The sequence below is a fragment of the Acanthaster planci genome, unplaced genomic scaffold (genome assembly GCF_054643075.1).
Source record: "Acanthaster planci isolate LZ-2023a unplaced genomic scaffold, COTS_SCS Contig73, whole genome shotgun sequence".
In the NCBI taxonomy this organism is placed as follows: Eukaryota; Metazoa; Echinodermata; class Asteroidea; order Valvatida; family Acanthasteridae; genus Acanthaster; species Acanthaster planci.
The window spans coordinates 1-27,118 of NW_028257695.1; the positions used below are offsets into that span (position 1 = coordinate 1).

General features: G+C 39.8%; 2 protein-coding genes across 2 annotated transcripts; both read right to left on the bottom strand.

The window, feature by feature from the left end:
- Nucleotides 1–736: 736 nt before the first annotated feature.
- Nucleotides 737–17,184, bottom strand: LOC110988749 (uncharacterized; the record flags this gene model as incomplete). The annotated part of the gene is made up of 25 exons (XM_087132059.1): nt 17,058–17,184; nt 16,214–16,672; nt 15,825–15,860; nt 14,987–15,445; nt 14,595–14,630; nt 13,756–14,214; nt 13,362–13,397; nt 12,629–12,783; nt 11,745–11,840; nt 11,264–11,324; nt 10,698–10,739; nt 10,011–10,198; nt 9,502–9,606; nt 7,806–7,848; nt 7,382–7,467; nt 7,083–7,184; nt 6,003–6,081; nt 5,431–5,624; nt 4,572–4,719; nt 4,040–4,083; nt 3,539–3,649; nt 2,831–2,990; nt 2,310–2,363; nt 1,430–1,456; nt 737–951 (listed from the first exon to the last, which is right to left on the bottom strand). Coding segments are annotated over exons 2-25 (3,009 nt in total), but the record flags the coding sequence as incomplete, so codon positions are not given.
- LOC147795323 (otogelin-like protein) lies at nt 16,528–26,642 on the bottom strand. The gene is made up of 12 exons (XM_087132060.1): nt 26,568–26,642; nt 24,372–24,612; nt 24,072–24,118; nt 23,261–23,445; nt 22,401–22,505; nt 21,647–21,707; nt 20,785–20,817; nt 20,170–20,202; nt 19,306–19,341; nt 18,931–18,988; nt 17,058–17,093; nt 16,528–16,672 (listed from the first exon to the last, which is right to left on the bottom strand). Exons 2-12 carry the CDS (start codon nt 24,590–24,592, stop codon nt 16,528–16,530), a joined length of 960 nt encoding a protein of 319 aa, XP_086988186.1. The 5' UTR covers nt 24,593–24,612; nt 26,568–26,642.
- Between the last annotated feature and the right edge of the window lie 476 nt (nt 26,643–27,118).

A 27,118-nucleotide genomic window follows, 5' to 3' on the forward strand; every position in this document is an offset into this window, starting at 1 on the left:
TGAAATACTTTTTAAATTATCGCAATAGACTCTGTGCACGAGTTGGATGTCAACAATGAAAATACAAAAGATGTTAGATGAAGATTATTTGCCTCGAGTTATGTTACGCTAAGTCCCCTCCGAAAATTGCCATGACTTCGCCTACGGCCATACATTGTGGCGTACGCGTACTAATGCCAAAGCTGTAACCAGAAATTTAATATCAAAGAGGGGTAACTGCGCAAATAAGCAGAGACGCTTTGGGCTTGAGTGCGTCCACGGCAAAGGCTCAAGGGAAAACAAATTAGCAGTAGCGTTATACCTGAGCACACCAGTGCGCAAACGCACCGAGAGCAGCCCAGCTTTTATGGTTGTCATGGGTGTTATCTTAATTTATCCAATACTGTGACAACACCTCTAAGGTTCTGTGGCGTCTCTTAATCAACGCTTGGCAATTTGTCTCTGATGTCTTAAGCAGTACGAAACTTGGCAAAGCATATGTTTGATTATAGGAGGGAATTCAAGGCACTTTAACAGCAGAATACGTTTGGATCATCTCGACCTCTTACATTTTAACTCCATGACCCCATTGCTCTCAAATAAAAGAAAAAACTGACGTCGCATTACATTGACGTCCAATGTCAAATTGAGCAAAACCAAAACATATACATGCAATATCTGAGGTGATAAACAAACAAACTGTCCAAATAAAAAATATAAATAAAACTGAACACCTCAGAAACTCAAAGTTCCTCACCTCCCTCAGTTCACCGCTTTCATCCAGACATTTGCATTCCTTTGGCGGGACGCAAGTAGTACCATTATACACCAATCCAGGACGGCACTCACAGCACGTTTGGGCGACACTGAAGGGATCATCGACGTAATGAAGCTTGTAGCACTTTCCATCTATGCACGCGCGCTCTCGGCAGTCAAGGGAGCAATTAGCTTTTGCTAGTCCAGGAGGGCAATCTGCCATTACATAAATATTTTGCAATCAGTGCTAGACCTTTCTGAGCCATCAACTAAGTTTGCAAGATTAGATTTTAAAATCGCATCTGTCATACTGTTTGCAAAAATGACCTCTTCTCGTCAATATTACGTTTGTGTGTTCGTGCTTTGATTAATATATTAGTACATTTCATCGATAATTACGCTGCAAACAGATGTATTTCTAACGTAGGGGAATACTTTTTAAAATATTGTCTGATTTAATTAGGGATAGATTAATTATTCATGATTTGAAAGAAGAAACTCGATGCTACAAAATATTAAAGTGAGGGAACAAGGAATGACAGTGTAAAGAAATACGTTTTGCGGCGCTACACTCAAAAGCCCAAATCTGCTATTTCAAATCAACAAATAAAGTATCTGATCCTTGTGTGCAATACCCTTGCGAAATGTTAGGCTCTAGGCTATTATCTGTTATCAAATGAAATGAGTTTCTTACTTAAACTGGGTGGCGGCGGCGTTGCTCCTAAAGGTAAAAAAAATACAATATTAATCAATTTCGCACGTCATCCAGACCTATTCCCAAGTCGAAAGGGAATAGGGAGGGGTCTAAGTCCTCAAAAGAGACGTGAACGAACGGTTTTGAGCAAAACACTGTTCATCATGTAGAATGGGAAGGTCCAGGTCATTTTTTTTATTGGATTGCTGAATTTAAAAGGACCTATGAAACAGACGGCATCAGCAAAGCTTGATTAAGTGCGGGGCAAATTTTGGCTGTGCATTCAACTATAAACTGACTTGTAAGCCAGTGGACTATTGTGAGGTGAGAAAGGGGAGTCTGTACACTTTAAACATCTACGCCTTCAAAGTTACATCAAAACCGGCTTGTTGCCTTCTCACTAACGCGCAGAATATCTGCTTGATCAAAAGCTACATGCAGAAAAGATGCAGTAGCCTCCCCCGCAAAAGTGGTTGAGAAATCCACTGCTTTGATTTATGTAGTAATTGTAATCAGAATTTTAAAATTTCTCCTATTCATAAAGGATGGAGAAATCCCTCGGGCAATGTCTGTAAATGACTTCCAGCAATAATAACTTGCTACTGTTAGAAGACTAGTGCGCAAAGTATGATGAGCCAGAATTTGTCAACCGTCGGTAAAATCTATTGAAACGTCCTTCTCTCCTCATTATTAGAATCTCATTAATCTAAATTTTGCAAAGGAACAGACAGCAAAGCTTGTAGCGCTAGAGAGACATTAAAATGTCTCTTTCGATCCCAATGTCTTCTGCTGAAGGTAATGGTTCCAATTATAAAATGCCTTCTTGATACCGTGTTTTTACAGTATTTCTTCAAGCAAAATCTTTCACTAGTGAACTTACTGCGTGTTGTAGAGGAAATCTCTGTCGTGGTAGAAGGGGGAGGTGTGGTGGTTGCTGTATTGAGATAAACATTCATTAGCATGAGGAAAGCACTTTTCAATGTAAACGTAATCCAAAAATTTGCAACCGTGAAAACGACGCCACTTTGCGATTCACTTCATGGCCCTACGAAGTACAATATTTTGCACCACAAAGTAAACACGTTTAACGTACACAGCACGGGTCGATTCCAATAGAAACCTATGTTTCAGGACCATGTTCAAATTGAGCCCGTTACAATATCCAATACTGAGCCCCCCTATGTCTGATTTTAAAAAATGTTTTCTACACGATCTAAGGCCGTTGATGCATAGTCGAAGAACTTTCTTTTGAACGACTAGAACGTAAGTGAAGGGGGTGAAGGAGGTCATTGTTGTTGAAAGATACATTTTAGAACAACCAAACTAAAACTTTCCGTGGTAAATGTGATTTTGTCTGTCTGCTGTGAATCAATGGCCTTAATTCAGATACAATGAACATACCACAATTCTCTTCGTCACTTCCATCGGGGCAGTCCTCTTTCCCATCACACACCCACACAATAGGGACACAGTAGCTGGAGTTACACATATGTTCCCCCGGACAAATATCTGGGACACACTTTGGACAGCAATCGCCCTCATCGTGGACTATCTTGTATCCCTACAGGTACAAAATGGAAAACAAAACGTGTGGTGAAAACTGTCAGTTTGGAGGTAATTTGCAATGAACAAATAATAAATAAGATAACAATTGCTATTGACAATATAACCTTGCTCCACCGAGCAGCGTAGCAAGTGGTAATAAGCCCACAGTGTGGACTTTTGCAGATATAGAAAAACCATCGATGCACGGGAGACACAGAACCGACAAACAACTCTAGGGGCTGAGATTCGAATAAATGAAAGAGGCCTGCGCTTTATGCAGAAGTAGCCAACCCATCCACCCACTGTGTGTCATGGAGTGCACTTCGAAATCCAGACACTACAAGTATACGTGAGCGTTGTTTTTTGTCGACACCCGTCCGCATCTTTTGAGTAAAATGTACCGTATAAGGGTGGCTGCATTTTGGCACTTCAGAATCAAAATATCCTAATTATTGTTGACCTATTTCTGGGACCTGTCCTTGCAATCTGTTTTGAACGGCCAACCTGAACTAGCCAGCATCCTGTTACACGCAACAGAAAATAATTCCTGAGAAATGTACGCACCTCTGGGCAGACAAGTTCTCCGCAATCGATTTGAATACACTTGAGATACAGCTCATTCGGCCTCTGCTTACACGAGCATTGGTTGCATTCGTCATGCCAAGTTTCGTTCACCTTTGGATGGAAAGCGATGGAGAGGGTTTGTCTTTGTATCCAACTTATGTGCAGCGAATTGTACATATAACGAAAAATCTGTCCTTTATTTTGTTTTCTACATACTATAACCACGAGTGAAACACAGGTACAAAGTTGATACAAATGTAGAACTATGTGCAGTGCAATAGGACGGTTTCAGAAAATTAAACCAGTAGCAACTAAAGAGGTGGCACAACGGAACACCAAAAATGCCCCTGGAGAGAAAAGAGCTGGCTTGTATATAATACACATGTTCATTCTTTTTTTTTTTTATTGAGACTCATTCCGCACTCATTCCGAGTCAAATGCCGTGTATGTCAGACAAGAATAAACAGCGTGGAAAACAATACTTGAAGTGGTATTGATTACCTTATGGCAGCTCCCGTCCAATTCATAATAACACCCGATACACTCTAAACAGGGAAAAAGATCACACTGATAGGCTTGCAATATTTCAAATGAAGTTTTCAAAGAGAATGCTATCACAACCGATCTATCTGAGGATAAATCAATAATGCAACTCAAAGGTTGGATATAAAAGATTTTCATTATAACATCAGTCTGAACTATTGGCGCTGCGTTTCTCATACCAGCTATAGAATGTGTGGTATTTTAATCTGTACATGAATGCGAAAATACCCGTGAAAGAATTAGTGCTTGCTAAATTAGTCAGTAATGTGCTCTCCGATTTAAATGCTGGAAAACGTAACGACATTGCATTCCTCCTGTTTTGTATAAAATCCTTTTGAGCATTTTACAGGTGTATCAATTTCTGTGTGTCTTTGTGATTTCTGAAACTGAAATTCTAAGCTCAGCACAATCATTTGAAATAGCTACTTTAATGAGTAAATAAATTGATCTCTAAGGATAACGTGTTTCAAAAATTTAACACCGAACGTACTTGGTGTACAGTAGCAGCAGGTATCATTTTCTGGATTTACTAGCACTTCATCTGGTTGGCAAGTCAAGTCACACCGTTTTTGGCAACGTATTTCCCTGTTGATGCACGTACAATTGATGCAAGAGCTCTCGATCCATTCGTCTCCGTTCTATAATGGGGAAACGAAAAAAGTCCATTTGTTTGCAAGCAAAAAATCCATACACAAGATTCAGTATGTTCTGGAGGAGTATCAAGCAAGCGAGGAAGGAGGCTGATTACTCTGGGGACGTGTCTTAATTTTTCAAGACTGAAAGTACCAACACTTTAGAAATGGTATTATAGCTATTGTAGCATCCCATTGTTAATGTAGATGAGGCACTTCATTGTTATTAACGCGGAGAAAAAACACTCAAAAATTAAGTTCTTTCACTTTAACAGGTACATGTAGTTCCAAAGTGAAATTTCGACCGGATAATTGCCTGGAATAGAGGTTGGCATGCATATATCCTTTTTCTGACGGAAAAAGGTATCCCATGCTTGAGGCTGGTTTATACATGCCAAGGAGACGATCGCGGCAGTGACCAAATATTTGTGCAAAAATTTTCTACGCAACCTAATTCTGCTGCCAATGAAAACGTCCCAATCGGTGAATTTGCCTCCGTGTTCGCTTAAAGGATAAACTGGTCCTTATACTTTGAAGTAAAACTATGTTAGGCCACAGGGATGTAAAGATTAAAATCTCTGAGGACTGTCAGTCACGCCAGTGTCGAGAGAGACACTCATCATGTCCGAGATTGACTGGATACTTACTTTGACGGCATTTGAATAAAAAACTAGTTGCGATTTGTTTTATATTAGAACAGATAGCATTTCGTCTCACCTCGTGGCTACTCCCTTGGTTGTCCACACACGGGCAGTCAGTTTTGTTGACACACTCACCCGGAGTCTTCTCGACCAATCCAGCGGGACAAACACATTCGTACTGGCAACCGTGAGAAGTACAGTTGAGGCCCAAATCGGCGCATGTCCGCACACAACTACACTGCTCTCGGTACACGTAAGGCTCGAAGCACACTTAAAATAATCACAAGGAAGACACTTTACGTGATTACTTCCAGCAGAGTCAGTTTTATGTATGTGCTAACCGCACAACTTAAAGCATTGAATACAAGATTTACGCTTGTGCACTACGCACAACGAAGAAGTTTCTTATTTGCTTTTCGGTATTCTTTGCTAATGCTAAACAAAGCCATGGAAGTGGAAGCAGATGCGGCAATTAGAATTCTGTACAAACAAATACCTTACAAGATTATTCTCGACAAAAGAATGGTATTGATATTAACAAACAACTCATGTTTGTTGTGCTTATTTCTCAGTGACATTATCAAGTTTCACTCCTCTCTAGGCCACATATTTGGCGGGCCCACCAAAAAAAAAACGTATGGCATTTACCTGGGGAGGTCATGGTTGGCGTTACTGTTGGTAATGGTCGGCATTCACAACAGTCATCAGTTAAATGAAGGTAGTAATTCTGTCATCAAAGGCACAAACACTACATTGAGACCTTTAGAAGCAGACTTGAAGAGGCCGGGAAAGGACGATTTCCCAACCTTTACTGCAGAAAGCAATTTTACATGGATGCATGCAGAATGATTCTACGACCGTTTGGACTTCCTATACTGCAATCTGAATTCTTCGATTAGCAAAGAAGAAATAGGTAAGCATGGCGTTATTCAGCCTTTTCGGGAGGAACCTTTATATCACATTATTCAATTTCTTTGGCATCTACCTTATTTTAACCCCTCCAACCTTAAAAGTCCTGTAGCATTTGCATGTGACGAGGCAGCCCTACAGTAAATTTTTGCCGCATAATTTTAAAGGAGTCTATGTAATTTATTTTTTAACAAACTCCTGAAAATGAACCTTTGTGTCTGAGTTGACAATACTTGTTTGCAGTCTAGCTATTTTCAAGGCTGGTTTTTCGGTGCATTTTTGTTTTCATGGTAACAATATTTCATTTTCACGAGCAAAGCTCCGAACATTAAGCTTACTTTTGTGCATGAAAGAAATGGTGTAATTGGTGATATTTTGATAAATGTCATGTTCTTTGGAGATTCATTGTTGTGAAAGTGCATCAGCAATAAACTAATGAGCAACCCTTTCTAAGAAATTCTTTCAATATGAAGAAAATATATAGAATATATATATTTTATCAATATAAAGAAATATTCTCTCAATATAAAGAAAACCCTGCTATTAAAAAATATGATGTCCTCTCTGACCGGTATCGCCGCAGAAGTGATTGCACTTCTCCGAAAAAACGCGAAGAATCTTTCCTTTAGACGAAAAATGCACTCGTCAACACGTAACCGAATAGGGAGGTAATATAATTTTCACACAAAGAAGAGAAGTATCAAATTTCCAAAGGAGTATTCAAGAAAACATTAGAAAACATGGACACTGAGACTCTTTAAACTGGTATAAAAATTGACATGAGCAAGCGAATAATTAAAATATATTTAATAAACATACGTCAGTACAGTTTTCGATGTTACAGTGTCCCCTTTGACAGTCCAAACCATCAGGTTTGCAGTAGCATACTTCACAATCGCCGCGATAAACTTCTTCGTTCAGCTGAAACAAATAATGTAGACAAAGAGACTTAAATTTTTGAAGGAATGTGAGATATGTCTTTCGAGTCTTATCTGCCTAATACTATGATGCCTTTGTAAAGAAACAACAGTCACAAGAAAGATTACTGACTTTGTCAAACAACTTTTGTTTGAATTAATATGGTGTTTACATTAAAAATGATAATACTTGATTCACACCCCAATATATTTATCCAGCTCCTGAACGTAGCATCCTGGAAACACTGTAGTCTGAACAGGTGTGGTATGTACAGGTGTCGTCGATACTGCAAAAACGAGTAAGAAAATTGATTTGTCAATTACTGCAATCAGCTAATTCAATTGACATGCTGATTATGTAGCCAAGGTCAATTTGACAGACAATCTTATTATGGTGACCAACATGCTGGTGAATAAGCAAACACTTTTTCAGAAACTGTGCAACAGAACAGCATATAGCTTCATATCCCTTGTTACTAAATACCTTTAAGGTATGGACAAATGCTGGATGAATGTTTAAACCACTAGGTTAAAAAGCACGAGCCTTCATGTGAGAAAAAGAATCGACACTATAAATGTTGTTCTTGATTTCATTCTATTCCCACTGGTGTAAACCTATCCCTACCTGGACAATAAGGACAACACTCGCCATCAGGAGTAATGGGATTCTAAAAAGAAAGCAATATAGTATCATGGTGAATACTTCTTGAAGACCCGTTTTACATGATCCAACACAAGATTTATGGTCTTCTTAATTGACTTCCATCCATGCTGCGGAAACATGTGGCCAAAAAAAATTATCCGAATTTTGTTACTGCCGTTTGTCTACATCCAGTTCCAGTTACCATTTTGGTTTGGAAAAGTACACTGGCAACGTAGACTTTATGCCGTAGCATATGAATATGAATAAAAACAGCCTTTATGCACAAAAAATGGTGGGATTGGTAATATTTTGATACATTTGTTGGGATTCATTGCTGTGGAAGTGCGTAAGCAATAAACTCATGAGCAGCCCTCGTCAAGAAATTCTTTCCAAATAAAGGAAATATGTGGAATATATATATTATATCAGTATAAGGAAATGTTCTTTCAATATACGGAAAATCCTATTATAAAAAAAGGTGTACTCTCTTATTGGCATCATTGGCATCACTACAAAAGTGATAGCAGTTGTCCGAAAAAGCAGGGAAAAACTTTTCTTTGACGAAAAATGCACTCGTCAACACTTGACCGAAACGTAAAAAAAGTATGACATTTCCAAAGGAATATGCCAGAAATCTTTACCCACTGGCACCGTAGACTTTACGCTTAAGCATTCAATTACCGTTTCCGTTAGTCATTAAATAAAGATTAAGCGCAATCTAATCTGCTTTATGGAACGCGGTCCCCGAAGTGTTAAGGCAATCGTCTCTTACAGCAGTGTTTTACATAGCAACGCTATCTGATAAACAAAACTTGCGACGACCCTAATTATGCAAGCCACCCAAGGCGGTGGCGCACGCTCATTGGCCGGTGAGTCTCACGCTATGCATGTCCATAATATACAATGAGGTTGGTGGAAAGTTTCGTTCATAAACAATGTACGATACGCGATGAGTTCAGTACATGTGCTAGTGACAGCAGCACATTCGCCATTACGTGCAGCCTGTCAGACAACAACATAAATATCCCTCCACTTCCCCAACGACCGCCCTTTGTTGGTTTCTCTTCAGGGGGTTCAGGATTCCTCTGGGTAGGCGTTATTTCCACACAAAAACACTGCATTATATTTAATCATTAACATGTTTACACTTAACTTTAACCTGATTTTTGATAATGACGGTGGAGTAGGAAGGGTTGAAGTTTGTCAAGTTATTGTAAGACTTTCCTGCATTTATATTTTGAGTTATTGTGATCAAAAGGTTAATAGGTAGCTACATTTTGTAAAAATATAGGAGATTTGCACATTAACGATTAATGCTTGTGAGTTTAAACAACGACAGTATAGTGAATTCTTCATGTGATGGAATGCACTATATACTGTGTAATACGTTTCTGGAAAGTTTTAACACGGTACTGTGTTTATTTGGTATTTCATATTGCGACACATGAACGAATAATAAGAAAACAAGATAAAGAAAATATAATTAGAAAATACAATTTAAAGAAGACATGAAGGACTCCTGAACCCAAAGCCGAATTTGCGTCTACAATAACAATGTGCTTTATTTATGTGTTCGGGTACCGTGTGTCCATAAGGCATACGAATAAAAACAGCCTGTCCCTCTCACGATACCGATTTCCATGCCATTCTGATGGAAGAATTAGAACAACCCACTGACCTCGCAAGACACCGTTGGGCAGATCTTTGGATAACAGGAGATTGCATTGTTGAAACAGACACACTCGCTGCATTCTTGATTTGGATCATCCCATTTATCGAAGGGCTAAGAGGGATTTAAATCCAGCCAGGGAACAAAGCAAATGCAAACTTTAAAACTACAGCTATCTTTTAGAATAAAAACAGTGCCTTGACAATTGGGTTTTCATGTGAGAAAAATAACATCAAAATTGTTCCATTTTCTCTTATACAGTCCGTCAAGCATAATTGTGATGTCAAGGAACTTTATCTTATTCATAGGCCCTATATAGTCCGACCATTTCAAAAACTAATATAGAAAACAATGTGAAACAGGAAGATTTATATGTGACTGCTTTAATGGTAACGTCACAAAGGCCCACAATTTCTTGTTGATATGGACTTCGAGAAACAATCCATGAGAATTTGAAATAACACTCAGAGAAACGAGAAAGATAAAGGGCGTGTATAATTTTACAGCCGCAGTCCTACCTTGTGATAACCAGTTTCATCGTAGCAGAGGCACTCGAGTGGTGGGACACAGTGAGTGCCATTGAAAACCTTGGGCGGTTTGCAAGCATTGCAGTAATCTGATCCTGAGTACTCTGGCGGCACTGAACACTGCGCCACATGCATGCAGCATGTTGGTTGATCATCATGATAATATGGATCCCTGCAGACTAGAAGTTAAAAATCTCACATTATGCTGAATATGATTTTTCAACCGGAAGAATGCCCAATCCACGATAAAATTACTTCAGGCCTGATAGAGCTGGACGAAAGTGGATTTGCACCGGCAGTTCAATCATTTTGACACCATAATTGTGAAAATCAGATGTACCTCTTTTCCACAAAAGGACAATTTTCTCAGACCAGTTGGCCAAAATGTCAACTTTTCCCATTAAGCTAATGCACGTGGGCTGTCACGTTTGAGGTTATAAACTATAAATGTATAGAGCAAGCAAAAGTTTCGTAGATTTAATTGAAACTTCACAGATGTAGGTGTAGATATAAAAAATATCTGTATAGCTATGTCGGTTCCAAGAAGATCGCGCGTCTGAAAGACAAGTTCTGAGGGTGCCAAATCTATTCCCCCTTCACTCAACTGTGAAATGGCCCCAAAATTGTTGGAGTAATGAGGATTAAGAAAATCAAAGATACGTTTTGATATTTACAAACCTTCTGTTGTGCTTGGGCTTGTCACTGTTGTTGAGACGGGTGCTGAGAAGAGGACAAACAAAATTTATCAAACATATTGTATTTTCAAGAAGTATTTTTGCGTTGGGGAATGTTAATTTATATAATTTATATAAAAAATACATCTTGAAAAAAAAAATCTTGAAAATAGTTCGCAGTACCCGCCGCTTCACCTGACTCGGACCGGCCAGCCGACCCGGCAAGCTCGGTGGTCGAGACGTCTGCACTAGTAAGCAGGAGGTTGTGGGTTCGAGTCCCATCCGAGTAAGCTTGTGACTTTTTTCAAAACCTCTCGGACAAGCACTGAGCACACAGTGTTTATTAATATATACGTTGGGTAAGGGCAAAACCCGTTATATAAACATATTGTACATAACTTTTCATTGCAAAGGTAGCTGCTATTAAAATGGTTTGAAAAAACAGCATTATTGATCGGTACGAGTGTGATTCTGATAGCTAGCTCCAATTTGTACTTAAATTCAAACAAGTTAGGCTTCCAAATGATATCCCTTAAATTTTTATAAGGATGAAATAATATTGACACCTACTTGTGACTGGTACACATTCGCAGCACCTGTCTGTGTTATCGTATTCGACGCGCTGTTCTCCCTGCAACATTACCATTTGGCGGGTTAGCTTGCTTTTATCATGGGTAATTCAATTGCTAAAAACTTGGATTACTTCCCCAGTAATTACCAAGCTTTGAATGAAAATTACTTTCAACAGAGTTGGAACATACCGTTGCTTTTTACTTTACTTTCAAAGGGGCAAAAACATATTTTAAGGTTAAGAGATACATATGTATACCTGTGCCCTATTTAGTATCAAGTATCAAGTGTTTTGACCTGAGCGTCTCTCTCACATAATGCGAGCAGCAATGTGACGGATTATGAAATCAAAAGTGTTTGTCGAATGACATTTTTGAGTTCATTAAGACCTGCCATTTCTGCTTATGCAGTCTCTTCTTCAGGACAGAATGTGCTGGGTCACGTAGTTATGTAGAAGTATCTGCAGCATATATTGACTTACCGGCGGGCAATCTTTGTGGCAGTCTTTGTAGCAGTAATACGTGTTGTTTTCACAGACACAAGTTTGGCAGTCATTTGGAATCATTGTTGATCCGGACTAAAGAAACAAATAAATTAAAAAAAAAAAACGCGTTCAGATATTCGTCAACATTCAACACTGGTGAATTTCTTTATGCCGTTGTATGATTTTCTCCTGATCCTGTTTAACGTAGACACAACAAGAACACTGGTTAGCACCACCACCGCCAGGTGAATATACGATTCTATAACAATCAAATTTCACCGCAAAGTTGAAATATGGTTATTGAAAAGATCAAAGGTAAAAGCCAACGTACCACAGTGTGATATACGATATGATAAAGTTACTGGAGTTGTCTTTCACACAAAAAAGGGCCAACTATAGGGCTCGATGAAAAAAATGTGGACTTCATGTTTTAATATCCAAATTTACAATCCTCTGGTTCTGACCTGGCGTACTGCCATGTCACTCCAGTAGCAAAAATAAAATCAATAGTAAAAGAGCTTGCTTCAGAAAATTCAAATCGAATACTCACTATAGCAAACCATGGAATAGTGTAGATGCACCCTATCCGACTACGCGCTGCTACTTATAAGTGAGGCCTGTGCAGCAAAATAGCCATGCTCTAACTGGGATGATAATGTTTATCGTATGATGCAATACAGTGGGCAAACTTATAACTGAGGCTTCTCCGAGCCTTCTGCTTGCAAATTTTCTTGACGCTGACTAGCCTCACTTACGAGTGTGCCTGCCACTGTATTGCATGATACAATCATGTATTACCATCACAGTTCTTGCAGGCTATTTTGCTGCACAGGCCTCACTTATAAGTAGCGGTGGGTAGTCGGATCGGGTGGTAGATTTACCTCACAGATTTGTGTCACTGTTGTTACGTAGGGTGTCGTTGTAACCTCAGTAGTTGTTTCCTCAGGAGTTGTGATGATAACTGTGGTTATAACTTCCGTGCTAGTTATCACTACCTCTCTAGTAGTAGTTGGCTGTGCCGAAGTCGGTGGAATGACTAATTGGAAAAAGTGGTAAGAAAAAATATATGTTAGGTTTCTGCAAATTTCACATGACAAGCCAATATCATACGTTATTGCAGTGACATAGCTTCTATTCTGGTGTGAAAAATACAGTGCCACTCTGGTACTTTTTATTAACATGCCTGCAAAATTCCCATCAAAAGGGGGCAAAAACCAAGTTCTCAACTTGTGTCAAAGACTTCCATCAGAATTGACTACCAAAATGTAAAGAACCCTAATTTAAAACACTGAAACATTTACCAGGGAAAGGGCTGATGATGTAGACTTCCATTCTGAAAACTCAATTCGCAACTACCAGGTTTCATTTTTTTAAAATTCATCTGATTTTCCCATTCTATACCTTATTTACTTTAGAGTTCCATGCACTTCCAAATACAGATGCCTTAGAAAAGTAGATGAGCATAATACACAACAGATCTAAGGATAGTCGGTAAAGATACGTAGTTTTAGATTTTAAAGTCAGCTAACACGCCAGCAATGGCTTCTTCATGCACAACTTACTTTATCATTTAGTTTCTAGATTAAATCTACTAAAACAGCAGCAGAAACATACCTGGGGTAGTTGTCGGCGGAACTGATGTCGTAGGAGCTGTGGAAATATCAAACCAAGCACACATGAAGCTCGAGAATACTTTAACTATTCAAATTCTGATATAGATCACAGCCTTTGCGCGTGGCACCGCTTTTGCAACATTTTGGAGAAGAAGAAATCGTCCCAAACGTGCCTAAAGGTAACACTCTTAATAATATTTCTGCCAATACCCATTTCAAGGGTATCAGGGAGTGTTGGTGTACACAATGAGCAAAATCTCTTTGAGAAACAAACACTTCATGTTTTTTCCATATTATAAACGAGGAAAGTGAAGAAAATAAAGAATGTCATGGAGCATCTTTCCTCTAATTTAGACTAAATGTACCAGGAATGTCCCCCCAAAATCGAAACTTACCAACATGTTCGCAACCGCTGAATATGACTTTGAAGCCTTCAGCAGGCAGAGGCTCGACGATGTAGACTTCCATTTCCACAACGTATGGTGTGCTGGGTGGAAGTGCAATCTTCAGTCCAGGTATTCCGTAAAATATGTCGGAGCCATCTGATCTCCGTAAGGGAACCAGAGCATCGCTGTCACTAGGCTTGACTTTAAAGGCAACTTTCACCACTTCGGCGCTATCATTGTCCTTGTAGATAGTGACCGACGTTATTTCAGATCTTGGAGTAAAGGTGACTTTCAAGTGTGACCCTGAATACGGGTCAGCCACATTAGGGGGGCTGTTTGGCTTCCAGATATCGTCTGGACTGACAGGGTTTCCAACATCGTCGAATCTCTTCAAGGACACGGGGTCGTAATGGTCCAGGTTTTCGTCGCACAATATCTCGGTTGTTGTTTGGACAGTTGTACTGGGAGCTTTGGTAAAAAAAAACAATATTACAGGATAACCAACAAAACTACAAGCATGTATTCACGTGTTACATTCAATCCAATCTACAGTACATCAAGGAAGCTGAATAGACGAAAAACACTCAGTGTGCAATAAGCAGTTTTTCGTGTAAAAAGAAAGATGCGATTTTGTCCTTCTCTTCTCAACATTAATTATAGAATTCCAGGGACTTCCAATTACAGATGCTTTACAAAGGTACTTGAGCAAAATGCACAACTTATCTAAGCCTCTTCAGTGGGGATAAGTCCTTTTAGATTTTCCTGGCAGCTAAAACGCCAGCAAAGGCTACTTCATGCACAACTTACTTCATCATTTCATTGCTAATAAAACAGCAGCAGGAACATACCTGGCGTAGTTGTCGGCGGAACTGATGTCGTAGGAGCTGTGGAAATATCAAACCAAACACACATGAAGCTCGAGAATACTTTAACTATTCAAATTCTGATATAGATCACAGCCTTTGCGCGTGGCACCGCCTTTGCACTTTTTTGGAGAAGAAGAAATCGTCCCAAACGTGCCTAAAGGTAACACTCTTACAATATTTCTGCCAATACCCATTTCAAGGGTATCAGGGAGTGTTGATGTACACAATGAGCAAGATCTGTTTGAGTACAAACACTTCATGTTTTTTCCGTAGTATATACGAGGAAAGTGAAAAAAGTAAAGAATATCATGGAGCATCTTTCCTCTAATTTAGACTAAAGGTACCAGAAATATTCCCAAAAAATCGAAACTTACCAACATGTTCGCAACCGCTGAATATGACTTTGAAGCCTTCAGCAGGCAGAGGCTCGACGATGTAGACTTCCATTTCCACAACGTATGGTGTGCTGGGTGGAAGTGCAATCTTCAGTCCAGGTATTCCGTAAAATATGTCGGAGCCATCTGATCTCCGTAAGGGAACCAGAGCATCGCTGTCACTAGGCTTGACTTTAAAGGCAACTTTCACCACTTCGGCGCTATCATTGTCCTTGTAGATAGTGACCGACGTTATTTCAGATCTTGGAGTAAAGGTAACTTTCAAGTGTGACCCTGAATACGGGTCAGCCACATTAGGGGGGCTGCTTGGCTTCCAGATATCGTCTGGACTGACAGGGTTTCCAACATCGTCGAATCTCTTCAAGGACACGGGATCGTAATGGTCCAGGTTTTCGTCGCACAATATCTCGGTTGTTGTTTGGACAGTTGTACTGGGAGCTTTGGTAAAAAAAAACAATATTACAGGATAACCAACAAAACTACAAGCATGTATTCACGTGTTACATTCAATCCAATCTACAGTACATCAAGGAAGCTGAATAGACGAAAAACACTCAGTGTGCAATAAGCAGTTTTTCGTGTAAAAAGAAAGATGCGATTTGTCCTTCTCTTCTCAACATTAATTATAGAATTCCAGGGACTTCCAATTACAGATGCTTTACAAAGGTACTTGAGCAAAATGCACAACTTATCTAAGCCTCTTCAGTGGGGATAAGTCCTTTTAGATTTTCCTGGCAGCTAAAACGCCAGCAAAGGCTACTTCATGCACAACTTACTTCATCATTTCATTGCTAATAAAACAGCAGCAGGAACATACCTGGCGTAGTTGTCGGCGGAACTGATGTCGTAGGAGCTGTGGAAATATCAAACCAAGCACACATGAAGCTCGAGAATACTTTATTCAAATTCTGATATAGATCACAGCCTTTGCGCGTGGCACCGCCTTTGCACTTTTTTGGAGAAGAAGAAATCGTCCCAAACGTGCCTAAAGGTAACACTCTTACAATATTTCTGCCAATACCCATTTCAAGGGTATCAGGGAGTGTTGATGTACACAATGAGCAAGATCTGTTTGAGAAACAAACACTTCATGTTTTTTCCATAGTATATACGAGGAAAGTGAAAAAAGTAAAGAATGTCATGGAGCATCTCTCCTCTAATTTAGACTAAAGGTACCAGAAATGTTCCCAAAAAATAGAAACTTACCAACATGTTCGCAGCCGTTGAATATGACTTTGAAGCCTTCAGCAGGCAGAGGCTCGACGATGTAGACTTCCATTTCCACAAGGTATGGTTTGCTGGGTGGAAGTGCAATCTTCAGTCCAGGTATTCCGTAAAATATGTCGGAGCCATCTGATCTCCGTAAGGGAACCAGAGCATCGCTGTCACTAGGCTTGACTTTAAAGGCAACTTTCACCACTTCGGCGCTATCATTGTCCTTGTAGATAGTGACCGACGTTATTTCAGATCTTGGAGTAAAGGTAACTTTCAAGTGTGACCCTGAATACGGGTCAGCCACATTAGGGGGGCTGCTTGGCTTCCAGATATCGTCTGGACTGACAGGGTTTCCAACATCGTCGAATCTCTTCAAGGACACGGGATCGTAATGGTCCAGGTTTTCGTCGCACAATATCTCGGTTGTTGTTTGGACAGTTGTACTGGGAGCTTTGGTAAAAAAAAACAATATTACAGGATAACCAACAAAACTACAAGCATGTATTCACGTGTTACATTCAATCCAATCTACAGTACATCAAGGAAGCTGAATACACGAAAAACACTCAGTGTGCAATAAGCAGTTTTTCGTGTAAAAAGAAAGATGCGATTTGTCCTTCTCTTCTCAACATTAATTATAGAATTCCAGGGACTTCCAATTACAGATGCTTTACAAAGGTACTTGAGCAAAATGCACAACTTATCTAAGCCTCTTCCCTGGGGATAAGTCATTTTAGATTTTCCTGGCAGCTAATTATAAATCGCCAGCAAAGGCTACTTCATGCACAACTTACTTCATCATTTCATTGCTAATAAAACAGCAGCAGGAACATACCTGGCGTAGTTGTCGGTGGAACTGTTGTCGTAGGAGCTGTGGAAATATCAAATAAGAGTAATGTAAAATAGCAATGGATGTGTCCTGTGAAACGTACCTATTCATTTGAATTTCCAATGACACTGCTAAACCTGCAGTAGTAACGTACCTGCGGTATTTTCATTAAGCTCGAGGAAAATTAATGAATAAAATTCACTATAGGCCTAGATATCTGGGTTTTGGAATTTCATCGTCTTTTCAATCCTTGAGTACTCATGAAAAGTCCCAAATATGCCGGAGTGTAAGACTTATCCAATTATTGTCCCAATACAAAACACTCTCGTGATGACGTCCCTAAGATGAATACAATTATTACATGAACACACAATTGGAGCACAACAGGGACTGTTAATGCGGGGATCCTCATTTTGTATATTAATTACGCTCGAGGCTGAGCCCGAGAAGGTGCTCTTTCATACTTCTTCTCTTATGTTGCGCACCGGACCCGGGAGCGGTTTTTTTTTCAAGGAAGGGTCAGGGGCAATTGCCATATATGAGTGTGCTTAACTGCTAACTGCAAGCTCGATCAATTTAGCGTACATTTAGAAACTTAAGTTAAATTTCGTGCTTTGCTTTGCTATTATAAAAACGTCCTCTTACCAACTAATCCCCCAAGAAAAAAATGCATACATGCAGACTTGAACCCTTACCTTGCCGCTTACTAGTCGAGCGCTCTTAATCTTCTAACTGAGCTTACCGTGCAACTGGCCGAGACAGCAGTTTTGTTAGATGGTATGCTTAAAAGTTTGTCCACCCTATTTATGATAATTGCCCCAAATATTTCCACGAAAAACGCGTGCCAACGGTTTAGATACGGCCCTTTTATAATTACCCCTTACCCTCCTAGGTAAAAAAAATTACAAGGTTCTGGAATGAGAACGGGCTTCCAAAAGTGCTCAGCAATTTACTTTTTCTGTACTCTTTCCTAACAGCATTACTGAAGTAGCGGCCTAAATTATCGGCTTCTTGAATGATCAGAGAATCGGCCGGGATTGATAATTATTGGTGAATTGAATAGATTTGTGGGCTTTATGCATAGAACATTCCCGTTTCACACGTGCTTCTTTGAGTTCTGGTGTACAAGATCTTTCTACCCAACAATATGATGTTGATTACTTATGTATTGCGTCCCGGTCTGTCACCTCCGGGTTGCGTCGACGGCAACCGTTCTGTACGTGTATAGTGCACACTGATTCATACAGTTAAGCGGTGGTTGTACACTAGTTTGTGATGCACGATTCCGGGTTTGATACACAATATCTTGTATGTCCTAAAAGTCTTATGTTATTGTGTGCACACAGTGGCACCCATTGAGGCCACTGCACTGTAATAACTCAAGTGATAACTCCTTTCTCATGGGTGTTACAATGATAGTTATGTAGCCTACATGCTAGTGTACCCCATCACATACTTAACACATGTATGATTTTTTACATTGTGAATTTTATTTAGTTATGTAATGTCAATGTCATGAATTATTTTCCTGGGATATTTTAATAGGGGACGTAATCAAGATTGAATTAAACACAATCAAGAAGATAGATTGTGTCTCTAATTCACCTCTTGGAATCCTCTTACCGAAGGACGCACGTCCCACCCACCCCAGGGGAATGCGCAGCCGCTCCTTCCCCGAGGGATGTTGTCACCCGGCGTCGCCTTCATGCTTACAGAAATGAGGGAATTTTAGGGTGGTGGAACGTGTATACACAATCAACCACACTTTCATTCCTATTCATCAACAACTTGCGGTTGAAAATGTTAAGATTAACAAGGTAACTCTCAGTAGTCCTTTTTATACACTCTACGTCATCGTTTGATTTTTTATTGACACTACTAAACAAGCAACAGCAACATACATGCCGTAGTTGTCGGCGGAACTGTTGTAGTAGGAGCTGTGGACAAATGAAATACAGCGTTAATCAATTTCGAAAATTCAACTATTCAAATTTTTAATAGAAAAAAGTGTTTCGGCATGTAAGCAAGCTTTTCAATTCTTCAATAACAAAGGGAATTCCAAACCCTCCCAAAATGTGAAACTCCTCTTATTTTTAGCCCATACCCAACAAATTTCCTGATAGAGCACCCCTATTCAGATGATGAATACAAGTATTCTGTGAAAACGCAGTCGGATCAGGGATTGTTAATGAGGGTAAAACATTACCTCATTACTGTTTTTATTGACACTACTAAGCCCACAGCAGCAACATACCTGCCGTAGTCGTCGGGGGAACTGTTGTAGTAGGAGCTGTGGACGAATCAAACAAAGTGTTAAATTAGGCTCGCGAAAAATCAACTCTTGAAATTTCTAATAAATCACAGCGTTTCGGCATGTCACCAACCTTTCAATAGACCCATAGCATAATGGCGTAACCACAGTGTTTACTGTGGTGCATTGTGGGTGAAAGGTAGGGACGACAGTCACCACACGTAACGCTTGCTGTAGCTCGAACATCATGCTCATGAAAAATTCCTCATTTAAAACCCACACAAAGCCTTTCACAGATTTTTTTTATTCACTTGCAGTTGAGGAACATCCCCTATATTTCTGCCATCGTTTTAAGTCTTCCACTGTATCTGACTTAATATGAACAGAACAAGGTACGCGTGGTGCATCTAAAGTCGCCCGATGGCTCGCATGACTGACAATCGTGTCCAACACCTTTGACTGATCTCCACGTTTCTCCCTAATGCACTGCGGTAAACACTGTGTTACGTCATTATGTTTTCGGTCTATTCTCAAAAAAGAAAGCAAAATATACAATGTTCCAGAAAGTGACATATTTACGATTCTTCTGCCGATACACAACAACTGTCTGATAAAGGATATCTATTCATAAAGGATGAATATAAATATTACATGAACAACCATTTGGAGTGTATCAAGGAGTGTTCATGAAGGAATAATAGAGTAGTGGAACATGTATACTCAATTCACCACATTGACCCATTCATGAACACCTCTTTGTGAAAGATGTTAAATGTTAAAAAGTAACTCTCAGTATAGGCTTCATACACTGTACCACATCATTCTTTGTTTTTCGTTGACACTAATAAAACTGCAGCAAGAACATACCTGCCGTAGTTGTCGGGGTAGCTGTTGTAGTAGCTGTGTACAAATCGAATACAGTGTCCATTAAGCCAGAAAAGTCTACTCTTCAAATTCTTAATAGAGAAGTGTGTTTCGGCATTTAACCAGGTTGTCAGGTTTTAATAATAGGACAAAACATCCACAACTTGCCCGAAATGCAGCACGCTTAAAATCCTTCTGCCCATAAAAACCTCTGGATATTGTCCCCCCTATTCAGTTAATAAATGCAAATACGAAATGTACACCCATTGGCTGTGCATCGGGGATTGTTGATATTGTATAAAAAGTACCAGTGCGTCAATTTGGGTTTTCCGAGCAGCTACACAGCAACACTGGCTACTTCATGTAAAACGTACTAATCATTTCATTTTTCTATAAATGCTATACACCCGCAACTGGAACGTACCCGTCGTAGTTGTCGTGAGACCTGTAGGACTTGTGGAAATCGAACAAAGCATGCATTGAGCTCGTGAGCAATTAGCCTTAATAACGAAGATTCCGACACTCTAACAATTCTTGTGCCCATACATAACAACCTCCTAATAAAGGCCCCTGTTCTTAATGCATAAAAATACTCCATTGACACTCGGTTTCTCCTACCTGTTTTTGTTGTAACAACTGTCGTCGAAGGGACTGTAGGTGAAATAAAACAAATCAATGGTAACTATTAGGCCTACATCGTAAAAGTCGTTCCAATTGATAATTTTTGGAGTGTGCTATTTATCTTTTATTGGGTTGTTTTTACACTTGGCTTATCAGTTTCAATTTAGGTTTGGCCTAAGAAACGTCGCACAGAAACTTTCAGACTGCAAGATTCCACGAATGCTGAACATGCCACTGAACATAACGTTTTTCACATAAGCCCTTAGAGATGGTGTCCAATAGCACAGATTGCATTTCCCAATAGCAATTCCCACTCTTCAGTGATAATATTACCCAGTTTTAATGTCTTACTACTTCACAATGAATATAGTTTTCATCTTAAACCCCTATTCCTCTGCCCCCAGTCTCTGAAAATGTGGAAATATCATTATTTTTTTGACCATTTGAAATGAATGGATATGGAATTACCTTTTGAAATGCGTTTGAATTGAATTTGAACGAAAAGTCTGCTGATATCTGGTAAACACTCACTAAATGCACCAATCTTTGCAAAGGAAAGTTTAAGGACAACTTCCCCTAATTCTTTGTAGGACGCATATATGTGCAAACCTATTTCTCTCTCTAATTCAGAAGTTTAAAACTCATTATTACGGTTAAAGACTCTTCATTCAAGTGCCCGGATATTATTTGTAAGTAGTCCTTTACCGGCAACAATGAGGCAAATTTTAATTTTGGAAGAAGGGGTGGAAACCACTGTACTAGTTTCGCAACTTTTGATGTACATGTAAACTTTAATGAAATTTAATCAAATGTTTTGATGCCCTTCATTTTTAGATGTTTATCTCGGGAGGATACTCACCTGGTGGTTTACATTCGCAGCACTTCGTGTTGTCATTTTCATTCAAGTACAAATCTTCACCCTGTTTAGCAAATTAATGCAAACATAAGGATTAATGTAAACCTCTTCTGTGATCACGTCAATGTGAGCTATTCAGCTCACGTGTTGGTTCTAGCAAAAGAAGGACCGTAGCCTGTTTTGTATGTGAAACATATTGGATGTGTAGAACGTAAACCTTTTTAGAAAGTAAATTTGAAAAGTGAAGTGAACCCGACATTTTCAGTATTATAATCGGCTAGTCCTCTGAAGAGTGTGTACAAGACAATTATTTACAAAAACTCACGAATATTCTCCGTCCTCATTCACTTTTCTTTATTTATTTCTAGTGTTCTATTGCAAACAGTACTTCAGTATCTTTTTAGTTTTACGCTATGCAGATTTCATATTCATGAGCAAAACTCCGGGAGAAAATTTCAATCTTGCCTTTATTTGGGCACTGCAAAAACAACTACAACCATTCGATATTTTGCAGCCCTATATTTTCTTGTAATATTAGGGCAACTAGCAATCCTTTTTCAGAAACGTTTTCAGTACGAAAATTTTGGATGTACAATTCGAACGAAAAACAGTAAACTGTACCAAATTTGTTATTTAGCATGGTTAATTTTAAATAATTTAGTTAAATCTAGAAAGATGGCAAATAGTTTTGACACGTTTACGAAGGTTTAAGAAAACTTTCTTTGTGTGGAACATTACATACATTTTTAGTACTTACTATTGCACAAGTGATGGCACATATTTTCTCACATGTTGGTTTGCTTGTGCCGATTTCACACTTACAGGTCTCGCAGGCACCATCACCAGGAAACGGCTGGTTTACCTAAGCAGGTAAAGGAAATGGCACTTAAAGTCAGCAACGAAAAAAATAATGGTCCTGTCTGCGTGTGTGAAAAGATGATGGTACAGTGACACTTCGCCTCTGGTGACTTGCAATAACTCCTAGTTGGAGCATAAGAAAAATCTGTCCTTTTTATGTCCGACAAAGGTTTAATTGTGAGCGGACATAAGAACATGACCAATTGTTCAGTTTGCTTGTCAGTTGACTGGTCTTTTCACACAAAGCCTACAGCTGTAGAATTATTTCTTCATTCTGACACTAGCAAGAGTAACGATTGTCAAATAATAACACAAGGTTGACTTATCACGCAGATATGGATAAGATACAAACTCTAAAAATGTCTTTTGTAGTTTGTCGTCAGTGATCCTTTTTCCCCGTACTGGACTCCGACCATGTCAAGTGTAGGTGAATCTGGCAACCACTTTAACACTACAAGTGTCTCCAATGATTTGCAGCGGCCACGCCAATGGCTAAAAACATTATGATAACCCTTGTAGAGTCAATTATGTGACTGTAGCTCTACAAAAAGCTCAACACAATATTTCAAGCTAATGATGGGGCCATTGGAAATGGCCAGTGAACGGTTGCTTGCTTTGTCTAAACGTAATACTTAATAATAGAGTTGATGAATTTCGAACATTTTACCGTAGAAAAGACATGAAGTATTCCGTTCCATTACAAAACTCTTTCCATAAAAATCGTAGAAAATGTGTTTCCAGTATGTGTTCGTTACTTACGGGATACGTTTTATTGCCGTAAACGCACTCGCAACTTTCTTCATCCGAATAATCATCGCAGTTGTTCTCCCCATCACACACGTCCTCTATAGCGATGCACCTAGAGCAGTCGTAACACTTAAACTCGCCAGGGGGGCATGTGCAAGGCGTAGTTGATGCCAAAGCAGTTGTTGACGGTGGAGTGCCTGGAAAAAATTCGAGCAGACAACTGAGAGGCAATTCATCCCTAAGGTTCGAGCTTTATTTAACCACACACTTCGTCAACGTCGCCAGAACGATGGATGGTTTACACCATTTCGTAGGCCACTTGAAACCAAGCCCTAGCACCTGGTCGCACCTACAGCTATCAAAACCAGATTTCAGTAATCGGTATGGGGGAAAATATTCTCATGAAAATAACTGTACCTCCCTTAGTCATTCTTGTTTTACTCCGTTGCAGGTGTGCATTGTTACAAAGCCACAGTCCAGACATCGAACCATAATTAGCACTCTAGTATGCCCAGATCTTCCGCTTTCTTTCACATTACAAATGTGCTTTCAATCAACGATACTTTAGGTGGCTTAGGCACCAATTAACAAGCAACGTATTCTGCTAATCGTTTCTTTCAATTCTGTGTAAGAATTAATTGGAGATCTTGCAGAATTACCAGATCGGCGGCATCATTTTTTTTTTGCCATTTAGGAAAATGAAATCAAAAGATAGTAGATTACAGCATTGATGACACTTACAAATTATACGAATATGCAGCAAAACATTTCATGTACTAACAGTCAAATTGTGTGCAGCAAAAGTCTTTTTTAGAACGCTTACCCGTACAAGTGGCGCCGCTGCATTGCATTTTGCCCCGAATGCATTCGCTGAAAAAAATTAAACAATTCCACAGGAAAGAAATTACTCCCACATCTACGCAAGATCTAGATATACTCAAGACTTAAACCAAATTTTGAATTATAAGCAAAGTTATTGTGTGTTTCAGTCATCTAACTACTTTTCAACTTTTGCCACTTTAGACATTGTTGATAAAAGCCACCGTTAAAGGTTTAGAATTGTAATTGCAATACATTCACTGACCCGAACTTGAACTGAATAGCACAGAACATAAACACTGACCATCTCATGCAGTCCACGATTACAACAAATCCCGGCGGTACTTCTTGGCCGTTGTAGATGCAAGGACACTGGACGTCTTTCACGCACTTCCCCTTCCACAGTTTAGTGCCTGGTGGACAATGACAACCTTCCACACACTGCTCGGTGCAACCGTAGTCTTCTTCCGTGGCGTTTTCGTAACATCTATCTGCACAGACCTTCCCGCAGGGTAGATACTCCATGCCGTTCTCACACTGCAAACCTTTTAATTGAAATTTTTATACTGTTTCAAACTCAACGTAGTCCCTATGATAGGTTTAAACCCCTTTGTTTTCCTAATTTCCTTGCTTTGTCAAGCAGCCTCAGGGTTGCTGAAATAGTAACCTCTAATGTCTTAACAGTACAATATTAGTACATATTTTCCGACCATTTATCTTTTGTATGACTGCATGCAAATGTGAAGGCATGGTTAAAATAAGGGGATGCCATTTAATGGGGTCAACGGCAGCTCAAGTGGCCTTCGTGATAATCAGGCCAGTAATAATCTTGATGCCATCAGGCCAGCCTGCTTCAGGTCTTCCTCTGTTGTGTTTCCCCTGAACCATTCCTTAGATGACTGTTTTCTGAAGGCAGTGGTGATGTCTGGTGGCATGGCCAAAATATGTCAATTTCTCCCGCCAATATTGGCCCGCAAGTTTTCTGAACTCCAAGCTTTTCAAGTACTCTCTCATTTGTTTTCCTCATGTTGTTCCACGATTCCTAATGGCAAACATGTTCAGACGCATCACTGTAATCGGTGAAGCAGAGGTAGAGAGGTATGTGTCTCCTGCATTTTGTCAATGATTTTTCTAATAATCATTGCCAATGTGGTCTCTAGTGCCTCTTCCTCCCCTAAAAACCGGTTCGCGTCTTGGCTAAGTCTCAAGCCTTTGTTTCATTCTGTTGTTAATGATAATAAAGGATAATTTTGCAAGCACTAAAACATAGTCAATCGCTTTCTTTCGAGGCCATAAGGATCTCTTCCAAGTCGAAAGTCTGCGATGATTGTGTTGGAAGTGGTTGTTTCTAATAATCAGATCGTCTACTTGACAAAAATCTTTTAAACTGTCTGCATGTTCATTTCTTTCTCCCATTCCAAACATTACAACGGTTTTTGATTTGGTATCTGACTTGCCGGACTATAACAATTTTGTCTCCCTATGACTGTAAGCATATTTTTGACGGGAATATTATCCAGAGCGTCTTGGAGCTGACCATAAAAGTCTTGCACAATTTCATCAGCGGCAGTAGAATTGGTGGATTTACTCAGATGTTGAACAATGACCGAGATCTGAGAGAGATGACACTGTCCCCTGACTGCATTGAATCTCAGGATGGATCTAGCTGCATTCCCTGTTCAGAATAAACAGTTCCGTGTTCCCTCTTTCCGCCGATTTTGCCTGAATATACACTTGTGTGTCCATCATCAGAAGTGGCCTTGGTGAAGCCAGTATGTTTATGAGATACTAAGCACACAAATGTATTGTTCCTCCCTTCTAGTTGTGATGATCTCCAGTTTTCCAGCAGTCATTCCTTGTACGTTCTACGTACCTATAAGTTGATGCTTTCTCAGGCTCATGCTGCTCCCTTTTCATGCTCAGGATTGGCTGCAGAATACTCTGCGTCATTACAGCTGTGCCTAGTCGGAACAACATGTTCCTCTGCCCAGGTAGCCGTTGACGCATTGTCTGGCCTGCGGTGTCTCACGTCGCATTCAAACTATCATGGTCAAGAGGAAATGCAGTGGGTGGGCTTGGTCATTCTGCATTGACAGAGTTGCTGGGTGGCGGTCCTTAGCTGTCTAGAGCTGACGCCCTTCAGATAGATCTGGTTTTTCGTCCCCTCAGGATGTCCAGTTGCCCTCCTCCAGCAGTATCAAACCGATGCTGGGGGGGGGAGCTGGTTTAGTCACCGGCGACTTGCCACCCTGAGCATGTGTTACAGCATGCAGCTTATGATTACGAGTACCAGGTCATGTGATCTGACCTGATATTGCTAACAGGTTTAATAAAATACCAAATGAAGAGGTAAAACTGCAGACCTCCTCAGCCTGGAACCTTTGCACACCACCTACATAAAAACTAAGAGTGTTAGTACACGGTATCATCACAAAGAATAAAGGGTCCATTCCACCACAACTCATCATTTGTACTCCCAACCAGACAGAAATTAACTTACCGCAGTTGCCAGTAGAACGCCATGGAACCTCCACGCCAAGAGTGTTACAAACAGCAGCGTAGTTGCTGATGGCGGTGCACATGCACTCGCAGTCACCACCCCTGTCGCAACCACAGCTGTCGAATACGCAGTTGTCATGGAAAGGTTGGGGGTCAACCTTTTGGGTAGCAATAAAACAACCACAGTCTTAATGAGGTGCCTATTTTCGACAGAGCAGCGTAACTGCCTCAGCAAATTTTTCAGCGAATTTAATTCCTAATTTAATTCCTAACTGTTTGGCAGCCACTAAGGTAAGTGCAACGGTGCAATGTCAGGTTCTGAAATTCAGAACTTCGTGCAAAATAGGCACGTGTACAAAATGATACATCGCAGAACAACATCTTTCGCTAAATGAAGCCAGGTGACAGAGAGTTGGGCTTTTGGTTAGAAAAGTAATTCTTCATCAACCAAAATAAAGTCTCGATCACTGGCCCTTCAAATTGTTGTGTTTCTGGTATCATTATATGCTCAATCAGCCTACAAAGAAATTTCTGTTCGTACTTGATGCACTT

Excerpts from the sequence above, each read along its gene's own strand:
- LOC147795323 (XM_087132060.1), bottom strand. The coding sequence starts at position 24,592 with ATGGAGTATCTACCCTGCGGGAAGGTCTGTGCAGATAGATGTTACGAA. Across the intron at positions 23,446-24,071 it reads CAGCGGCGCCACTTGTACGG|GCACTCCACCGTCAACAACT; the intron begins GTAAGCGTTCTA and ends AATTTTTTCCAG. Across the intron at positions 20,818-21,646 it reads CTGCGAATGTAAACCACCAG|TCCCTTCGACGACAGTTGTT; the intron begins GTGAGTATCCTC and ends TTTCACCTACAG.